Source organism: Trachemys scripta, chromosome 1 (genome assembly GCF_013100865.1).
Source record: "Trachemys scripta elegans isolate TJP31775 chromosome 1, CAS_Tse_1.0, whole genome shotgun sequence".
NCBI classification, from domain to species: domain Eukaryota; kingdom Metazoa; phylum Chordata; order Testudines; family Emydidae; genus Trachemys; species Trachemys scripta.
In genome coordinates, this window is record NC_048298.1 from 5112193 (window position 1) to 5122550 (window position 10358).

General features: G+C 46.7%; 1 protein-coding gene across 2 annotated transcripts in view; it reads left to right on the forward strand.

Annotated features, from left to right (window-relative positions):
- Nucleotides 1–9864, forward strand: part of KLHDC10 (kelch domain containing 10) — a 30642-nt gene extending 20778 nt beyond the window's left edge. For both annotated transcript variants that reach the window (XM_034763887.1, XM_034763892.1), the window contains 6 exons: nucleotides 110–258; nucleotides 942–1026; nucleotides 2672–2738; nucleotides 3426–3473; nucleotides 5426–5565; nucleotides 7783–9864. In XM_034763887.1, coding sequence (XP_034619778.1) covers nucleotides 110–258; nucleotides 942–1026; nucleotides 2672–2738; nucleotides 3426–3473; nucleotides 5426–5565; nucleotides 7783–7992 — 699 coding nt within the window. In that variant the 3' untranslated portion in view covers nucleotides 7993–9864. The remainder of the gene's footprint in view (nucleotides 1–109; nucleotides 259–941; nucleotides 1027–2671; nucleotides 2739–3425; nucleotides 3474–5425; nucleotides 5566–7782) is intronic.
- The last annotated feature ends 494 nt before the right edge of the window (nucleotides 9865–10358 follow it).

Below are 10358 nucleotides of genomic sequence, written 5' to 3' on the forward strand. Positions count from 1 at the left end.
TCTAGCGTATGCGTGGGTCATGAAGAGCAGGAAATCTCACCTTCCTTCGCTCACTGAACTAACACGTCACTTCTAATAGGCCTGCCTTCTTTCTTTTCTTATCTTCCAGGCTATGGCTATCATTAATGGATCCCTATATGTTTTTGGAGGAACAACTGGTTACATTTATAGCACAGATCTACATAAATTAGACCTTAACACTAGGGAATGGATACAACTGAAACCAAACAACATGCACTGTGACATGCCAGAGGAGAGGTGAGACGCTGCCGTTTTTATATTCCCTGCGAGCTTTCGTTTGTTCCAAGATGCACATTTTGAAAGGAAATAGATGATAGACTTGATATGAAAAACTACTCTCTGCTCTAATGGCAAATGCATGATCTCAAGAGGGCTTTGTGACTAGGGAACACACTGTAACTTGTCTGAAGTGGGGAAAAATGGAAAAAGCTAATGGACGTGTTTATTAGCAATAGTCGTGTGTGTCTGAAGACTTGCACTTCTGGTGTATGGATCCCATGAAGGAAGTGGCAAACGCCTCAATCTTGACACTATAACTGGACTGCACAACACTAGAACAGTTGCAGGGCTCTGTGCTGGCTGATTGGTGAAGTGTGGGGGAGGAAAGGAGGCTGTATGTGACCCATCTCTCATCTGATCCTGTAATGTGATGTCAGAGATCAGAAGAAGATCTGCATAAAACTAGCTTGGACAGTTGCAACAATACCTTACTTCTCTCAGGGTTTGGGTTTGCTGCCTGGGTTGCTCATGAAAGATCCCAAAGCACCCAAGTAAAACTCCTGCCACTGGAGACTGCTTTAGGACAACGAGCTAGGTTGTATCAGCCTAAGCCACTCAAGCTAGTCATGTTTAGAATAGCTTTCAGTTCTGGACTGCAAGGGAGTTATTAACTTCTTGTGATGCTGGCTTTGCACCCTCAGGTACAGACATGAAATTGCACATGATGGTCAGAGGATTTATATCTTGGGAGGTGGAACTTCCTGGACCGCTTATTCCTTGGATAAGGTAAAGAGATCAAAATAAATAAATGAAAAGACCTAGGCATTTGGCAGTGGAGGGGTTGAGACAGAGCAGAGCACAGTCAGCACTCTCTCTTCATCCCCAGCATGCCATCCTAGTTTGACACTAGGGAAGGTGATAAGAATTGGGATTACCAGAAGAAGGGAGAAGAGCCTGTTATAAATGTACTCCTGGGGAAATTCGGCGCAACTATGCGCGTGCAGAATTCCTGTCCCGCGCAGATTTCTTTGCTTCCCTGTGGAAAAATGACTTTCTGATGGGGAAGCAAAGGGAAGCCACAAGAGCAGTCACACGCCCTTCCCCAGCAGCACAAACGCGTTGTTTCGGGCACTCGGAGCAGCCCACAGATCGGTAAATCATTGCGGGGGATGCCCTGCTGCTGGACATGGACCTCTGGGGCAGGCCCGGCACTTGCGCTGTGTCAGGGTCGGGTGCAGCCTCACTGCCAAGTCCATGTCCTGGGGGGCGGAGGAACTGCAAGGAGATCTCCCACCTCTGTGCAGCCAGTCGCCTGTGTTCCCCACTGCCATACTGGAGCCTCCCAAGTTTATTTATCGACAGATAAAATTTGCAGAATTTTTCTTTCTTTTGGGCGGCGAATTCCCTCAGGAGTATAAATGTCTGCGTAATTTAAAATATTGAATTGTGAAGGAATGAGTTTACTACCAATTTGTTGTGGTGAATCCCAAATTAAGAAGTCGTTTGGTAGATTCTCAGCAATCACAACAGTTTCCCAAAGTAACTTGTAGTTCTGTTGATAAGGATCAACTTCTTGACATGGTTAAAGAAAAACGATGTTCTGCTAGAACAACTTTCCAGATGTACCATATGTGCCAAACTAAGGCGGCATTGATTGGAATCATTAAAAGGAATTGAATGATATTGGGATTCAGGCGTGTGTCTGTCTGACTGTCTCCTGTACTCCTTCTCCCCTCCGCCCCGACTTGTGCTCAGTTTCTAATGGTAAATACTTTGCCTTCACTTCCTCTTTTTGTGGAGGAAATAGGTTTTAGATGCCAAGACACTTAATGGACAGGGAGAGGACTTTAAATGATGCTACATTTTCAAAAACTTCATATTTGTCACAGTTCAAATGATTTGTCCTCATCTCCCTGTTCTTTGTGCTTCGTATCTTTCTTCCTAGATAATTATATCTTGATGCAACTAACTACTGCTGGGAGCGGGGAGAAGGGGAAATTGTTTTTAAACAATAGAAATGTAGGACTGATATAGTTAAACTCTGTGCTTCTTTCCTTCAACTGTGGGACTCTTTTTTTCAACTAGATACAACTATTACAGACTGTCAAACTTGTGTGTTGTGATGATGCTTTTCTGCCTGGATTTTATTGTGGGCACTGTTTTGTGATATCTCTTTGTGTCAAAACCAGGGTGAAAGTTATTTATAGTGGCTGGCAAAGATAAACCATGCTTGGCACTGCGTATGGCAGCTGAAGATAGTTTCCTGATGCTCTAACGTGTTGCGTACCCTCAATTCTTTCTGCCGGCGATGGGACTGAAGGGTGCTCAGCACCAGACCAGGATTGGGTCTCGTGCTGGTAGCTCCCTCTCCCTCTTAATTTTATCCTGATAGCACCATATGAGCTAATGTGTCACCTTTGTCCTTCTTAAGATCCATGCATACAACCTTGAAACAAACACCTGGGAGGAAATTGCAACGAGACCTCATGAGAAAATAGGTAAGTTGGGGACTGCAGACTTCTTACTCTTTTATGTAAACAGGACGGCAGGGAAGATTGCCTCCTAGTAGCAGATGGCACTCAGAAGTTCAAAGCCTTTTGTAACGCTGCCGTGTACAAACAGGCCTGCTGTACCTAACTCCGCTCACGTCCTTACTCCAGCAGCTGGAACGAAGCGTTCTGAAGTCTTTTTAGCAGTTTTAACCTTGTCGTAAACTGGTAGAGTTGTAGTGGGCAACCCATCCCCAGAGCCAGAGCGGCTTGTCATTTTCCCCACTCCTCCCAGAAAAAGCATCCCCCCAACTTCTGGAGTCTCCCGGCCCCTTTAGCAGCAGGGATGATCCTAGTTTACAGATCCCTGACTCCTGTCATCCAGAGATTACAGCTGGAGGTGGGGTTCTGTGAGATCTTCTCCCCTGCTCCTGGAAAGTGGATTAGACTCACATTAACCACGTTGGCCCTTGTGGGGGAGGGAGAGTAGCTACTGCTGAAACCTGAAAAGTGGAGAATTTGGAAATTATGAACGTGGCAGCCATGTGGTGGGCATTTTAAAAGAAGGGAGAGGAATATTTTTTTTTTCCTCCCCCAAGTGAAGGAACTGGCTTATATCTGTATGACCCAGCGCTGAGCTGTTCCGTGGCATTTAGATTTCTCAGTTTGATATTCATGACCATGCTCTCTTTGCAGGTTTCCCAGCAGCCAGAAGATGCCACAGTTGTGTACAAATAAAAAGTGGTAAGAATAGAAATTGATCTGTTCCCATGCCTCATGTACACTTAGAGAACTTGCCCCAGCAGTGGTAAGAACTGGGATGGCCTGGTCTCTGTAATATGGGAAATGCTGTCTCAGATCCTATAGGAGACCCAAAGAAAAGCAACATTCAGATCTGTGTGTGTGTAATAAAGGGCCCAATTCAGCAAGGTATCTACCATCTTCTGTGGGGTTGAGGACACAGCACTTTGTGGGATCAGCACCAGAGACTACAGTTTATCAAAAACCTTAACTTTCAGTGTCAGTGAAGTGCCACCAGCAGGAGGCGATACTACACATAGTAACTAAACTCTCTTGTGAACATCTTGTGCTCAGTGGAGCCAGTTGGATGCAGCTTAAGGAGTGTCTCTTACTACTTCTGGTCATTTAATTTCTGGAAAAGAACATACTTCATTTATTAGGAATATGATTCTGAAGAATCCAGAGCTATAGTGCAGCATATAAACTACTATCTTAGGCCTGGCCTACACTGGAGGCGGGGGATCGATCTAAGTTACGCAACTTCAGCTATGTGAATAATGTAGCTGAAGTCGACATACTTAGATCGACTTACCGCGGTGTCTTCACTGCAGTGAGTCGACTGCTGCTGCTCCCCCGTCAACTCCGCTTGTGCCTATCGCAGAGTACAGGAGTCGACGGGAGAGCGCTCGGGGATCGATTTATCGTGTCTAGACTAGACACGATAAATTAACCCCCACTGGATCGATCACTGCCCGCGGATCCAGCAGGTAGTGTAGACATACCCTTCGGTGGTGATTAGTCTTTGACTGTATTACAGCCTCGATATAGAGCAACACGTACGGTAGCCTTGAATATATACAGCACTTTACAACATAGCCGATAACATGATCCACGCTTACAAATGAGAGTCCTGCCTCCCATCTGTCATTAACCTCTCTGCCCCAGAGTCAGAACTTTGAAATGGAATCCTTTAGTGGTAGAATCATTTTGGGGCTTATTGGGCACAGGGGCCTTTTCATGAAATCTGTGTGCGGTGAACGGATTAGATTAGATTAACAGACAGTAGCAGAATTGAGCCTGGAACTGCTCATGCGGTAACAAATGAGGCCATTTTATAAGCTTGCAAAGAAAACTCATAGAGCTTTCTTGGCTTGTGCTGGTGGAGGTTTCTGTTCTCTTCTCCCAACGCTCTCCAGGTGATCTCGCTACAAATCTTACTTAGCTCTATTGCGGAGTTTGCAAGGTAGCCTTGGCGGGGGCGGAGGGCAAGCATATGAGATCCATACTCACTCACTCCGTGATGAGCGTTGGCCTACAGCCTGTGAATTGCCTCTGACAATGTTTAGATCCTTTCTGTAGCCCCAGCAGTCCATGTAACGCTTCTGCACTCCTAGTTCGGCAGCCACACAAGCTGGTTAAGTAATCACTCCCGTGCAAATTCTGAAGAAATTAAAGTCAAAATAGTGACCTTTGACTTCCAAATCTTTCAACCGAGGCTTACATGTTAAAAGAAATGGGAGCCAAATCAAACCACACAAATAACCTAGTCTCAGGTTGATTAAGCCTTTTTTTTTTTTTTAAAGCAGCAACCCTTGAGCATGGGTGCTGCCCTCACTTTGCAGGCAGGGGTGATTCTATCTTGTACCTCACCACGTAAGCAACTGCTGTACTTGCCGTCTGGCTGTTGGGGACACACGTGGGCTGGGAGGTGGTATGTGGATAAGTGAATGGGAGGGGAGGTGTCCACGTTGATCTGTTAGCTCTGGTCTCTACTGGGATTGTTCTGAGAAGCTCTTTATTGCTCACATTGATTGTAAAGTGGACGTTCTTTCTAGAGGACCAGTTGCTGATTTCAGTTAGTGTGTGTACTGTAACTCTTAAATGAATTGGCCATGGCCGATCATCATGCTAGATTGGTCTCTAAGCATTGTGCGGTTGTTGTCCCTCTTCTATAGATGTGTTTGTCTGTGGGGGATATAACGGAGAAGTGATACTGGGAGACGTTTGGAAGCTGAGTCTTCAAACTTTCCAGTGGGTGAAACTCCCAGCTGTCATGCCTGAACCAGTTTATTTTCACTGTGCTGCTGTCACACCGGTAAGTGGCTGTAGTCTCTCTCTCCCCTATGGCCTTGTTAGATATAACTTAATTCATGCACTTACCTATTCGGACACTTGTGTGGGTCTGGAATATAGATTCCAAGGCCAGAAGGGACCATTGTGATCATCTCGTCTGACTTCCTGTGTAACGCAGGCCAGAGAACTTTCCTACTAAAATTCCTAGAGCAGAGCTTTTAGAAAAATATCCCGTTTCGATTTAAAAATAGCCAGGGATGGAGAATCCACCACAACCCCTGGTAAATTGTCCCAATGGTTAGTTACCCTACTGTTAAAAACGTACACCTTTATTTCCACTCTGAGTTTGTCTAGCTTCATCTTCCAGCCATTGGCTCATGTTATGCCTTTCTCCGCTGGATTGAAGAGCCCGCTATCAAATATGCGTTTCCCATATAAGTACTTCTAGATTGCAATCCAGTCAGTCTGCAGCCAGGCTCTGGCCTTGACAGGATTCTAGCTTTACAATGCATGGCATGGAGCCATTGGCATCAGTAAAGAGGAACATATTTAGAGGGCTTAAACAAAATCCAGTGTACAGGGGAGACTAAGGCCAGAGTTGAGTTCCTGCCTTTTGAACAGGAATTCCCTGTCGTTCTGACCGTATACCCAGCGGGGTGGTCTCTGGCTGCCACGGCACACAGCATGCGGTGCTTCCAGAAAGCAGCGATGCTGTTCTAGTCTTCAAACTGCGTTAGCCCAAAGTAATGATTCTTCTTTGAACATCAGTCGCCTTGTCTAGAAAAACCAACCCACTGCTGTGGGCTTGCCCCACTGAGGGACTGCAGGGAGTTGAAGGCGAGCAGGTGTATAAGTGTCTTGAGGGGCCATTCACGGCGTTAAGTGGGCAAGCATCAGAACGCAACCTCCAAACCTGTTGGGCAATCCAGGAATTAGAAATCCTGGATCAGCTGTAGGATCCGTTCCTAATGAGCTATTGCATAAGGATGATTTGGTATCCTTTAAATGACTCACTGTGACCAGGGATTTGGAGCAATCAAATTTTTGAATTGCTCTGCTCCGGCTCCGCTCCAGCTCCGGGCAAAAACCTACTGGTCCGCGCTCCAGCTCCAGGCTCCGCTCCAAGGCCCTGACAGTGACACAGTCTTAAAGGGACACTCTCGGGACTTCTGGTGAATTAATATATGTTATTGTATTTGTAAGATTCTCTTACAGGCTTTACCTTTCTAGCTTGTCTCTCTCACCAATAGAGGTTGGTCCAATAAAAGATAGTACCTCACCCACCTTGTCTCTCTAAGCTTTACCTTTGTCCTGGTCATTCATCCCTTAGGGTACGTCTACGCTTACCTCCGGGTCCAGCGGCAGGCAATCGATGTTCTGAGATCGATTTATCGCGTCTGGTCTAGACACGATAAATCGATCCCGGAAGTGCTCGCCGTCAACTCTGGTACTCCAGCTCGGCGAGAGGAGTACGTGGCATCGACGGGGGAGCCTCCCTGCCGCGTCTGGACCCGCGGTAAGTTCGAACTAAGGTACTTTGAATTCAGCTACGTTAATAACGTAGCTGAATTTGCGTACCTTAGTCCGAAGTGGGGGGTTAGTGTGGACCAGGCCTTAGACATAAATCTGAGTGACTTTAGTGGGACATTTGGGAATAATGGTTGCAGGAATAGGCTCCCCTATACGTAATCTGACAAGCTGTCTCTTCTAATGGTCCTCAAAATTACATCGCTTTTCTAGATCAGCAACATTGGTGTCCGTCCCATCCCTGGAACAGGGTATAAGTTGTGCTCTCTCTGCTGGCTCATCAGTAGCACAGCACATTATAACTTTCCTTGAAATCCGAATGACTCCTTGGTTCTAAAGATCAAATAGAAATGTAGGGCTGGAGCAGCCCGTAAGAGGTCAACTAGCCCATCCCCTCACACTGAGGCAGGACCAGCTATGCCTAGACCATCCCTGACAGGTGTTGGTCCAACCTGTTCTTAAAAACCTCCAATGACGGGGATCCCACAACCTCCAGTGCTTAACTAACCTGATAGTTGACAAGCTTTTCCTAAATCTCCCTTGCTGCAGAGTAAGCCCATTGCTGCTTGTCCAAATGCTTGGTTCTCTCCAGATGTGGATGGCAGGGTTCTTCTGAGAAGCACATGAGCTTCAGAAGTGTAGCCCCACACGTGGTGAGCTTAGTTCTGTGTGTGAACATGAATAACTTCCCTCTTGTCCTGTTTCCACTCAGGCTGGCTGCATGTACGTCCACGGAGGGGTGGTCAACATCCACGAAAACAAACGGACTGGCTCCTTATTTAAGATGTGGCTAGTAGTCCCCAGCCTCCTGGAACTGTCATGGGAGAAGCTGTTGGGATTCTTCCCTCATCTAGCAACTCTTTCCAGATCGCAGCTTTTGCACCTTGGCCTCACACAGGGACTCATTGAGCGATTGAAATGAGAGCTCTTCGCTGTTCTCACTCTGCCCTAGAAACACTAAAGAGACCCCCCCCACACCCCCCGCCCGTTATGGATGCCGCTGCTAAGGAGACGGGAGGACCCTGCTCTCAGCGCCTTACTCAGCAAATACATCGGATGCCTTTCTGTGAATGTTCATTTGGCGTTTATGGAAATTAGCTTTTTATTTATGGATCTCTCTAAATACATCGGGAACGAAGATGCTGTTCAGAACTCGTTCAGAACGTCCAGCCACCAACCTGCTGTTAGCACATGCCGGTAGCCTAATAAATGCAGGGAAGGGGCTTAGAAATTGTCACCGCTCCTGCTTACACATGGTGTTTAACTTATTGTTTCTAAAGATGCATTTAACTGAGTAGGAGCCGCTGATGGCAGCAATTCGACCACATGCTGAATGAACAGTCCAATTCCCCTTTGCTCACAGCAGCATCCGTCCTCTGAATGCCCAAACTGGCTCTGCCACTGTGTAGCATTCACTGCCTGAAGACTTGCATGTGTGTTGTGGGCATGTGATCATCGTCTGTGAGTTCTGGGAGATGGCTGGCACGTGGGAGCAGCAAACAAAGATGGCGGCGCAGGGTGTAGTGGTTTGAAGCAACAGTGTAATTGTTCCTCACCTTTTCATATTGAAACGTCTGCCTGGAAGGGTGGTTAAAAATCGCCGCTTACGGACTACTGTGTAGTTTTCTCTAAACAGGTGGTGGGAAGGGGCAGTGTGTTCTGCTGAATCTTCCCATGTTGCACTCTGAAAAAGCTAACCGAGGAAACTTACTACATCGATTTTAAAGCTGTCTTTATCCTTAAGTATGTCATGCCCTCTGTATTCAGGGGCTAGTCCATCTGTGCCAACTCAACATTAGTTACCTAAGCATAACTTGGTAGCCTGTTTGGTTTTTTTCTCTCCGGCATTGGAATTTTCTCTGAGCTGCCTGTCCAATGCTTTGTTTTATTCCTTTTGTGTGGGGCTTTTTTTTTTTTTAACTTCTGTTTTAGAAACGTGGGGAGAGGAATAGCTTGTCTCTTGCATTGCTGTGAATGCGGTTCGCCTTTCTACAAAAGCGGGAAAGGAAGACAGGTTGATTTCCTGGGCGGCTTTCTCTTCGTGCTCTGTGTGACTGTGAACCCAGCTCTAGAGCATGTACATAGCTGGCCATCAAACGTGGAGCAGCTGAACGAGGCTGAGGCATTGGGCTTGAACAAAACAAGTGTATTTCTAAGACCATTTTTGTTAAGTGCCTTTTTTAGTAGTTTTTCCAAATGACTCTTCCCCCTCCAATGTCTAAAGCCAATTGTAGAGGTTCTGCTTTTCTTTTAAGAGGCTGCGGTAGTTAAATAAATCCCAACAGCAAACCCCGCAGGATGGATCTGAAGGCTGATGAGTCTCTGTAGCGACTGTTGCACTCCCAGCTCCACTGCTCAGTAACTACCTAATATCTGTTGCGTTGTAAAGTCCCTAAGTTTCCTTTGCTGATTCCCTTGCCCCTTCATTTTGGGTCAGTGTTTTACCATAATTTAGCTTCTTCCTTTCATGGGCTCAGCGAAATAAGGGACGTGGTAGCTTTTCAAATGTAAACATCTTCAGTGCCTTGTAATTCAAACCCTGTTTGTTTGCTCTGTGCTTTTAATGCTGTTAACCATGCTGTATGTCCGCCCCCTTCAGTGCAGTTTATCAGGATTCTATCAGCTGCAAGGAGAAGCTAAATGTCTTCTGAGCCTGCAGGATGGCTGATAATATCCATGCAGAGACCTGCTTAAGACCCCCCTATGTGGTTTCTCCTTATGCCCAGGTTGGATACTGCTAGCGTCACTTGATGGCCAGCATGTTGGCCTCACGGTCTCCCAGATTTGTTCTAGTCTCATCTGCCCATGGGGATCCTCCTCTGAAGACTGAATGTGTTCGTCCAGGGCATGCAATGGCATTTCACTTCACTTTCTGTCCTCTCTCCGGGTACCAGTCTGAGCGACAGCAGCTGACGCTTCCACCCACTGGCATTGCTGCACGCTGCTGTCTGAACTGAGAGCTCCTGATGGAGCTGGCTGTCCGGGACCAATAGCCAGATAAGTTCATCGGTATCTAGCTATACAGGTTCTGTGTGCAGGTGGCTGTTTTGTAGTAATGTTGCCTAAGATGTCGAGCTGGTGAGCCCTCAGTTCCTGAGCTCCCAGTCCCTTTTCAGTGACCAAGGCTGCCGTGTGTGAGAGCGCTCACGAAGACGTTTGAAGCTCTTCTCCTAACCCCACTTCCAGAAAGCTCTCTGGAGGCCTGACTCAATGCTTCCGTTCAGTTTCCATCCACTTGAGACTTTCCCTTTGGCCTTATTCTGGTGGCTCTCGTCTTCTCTTGCAAAG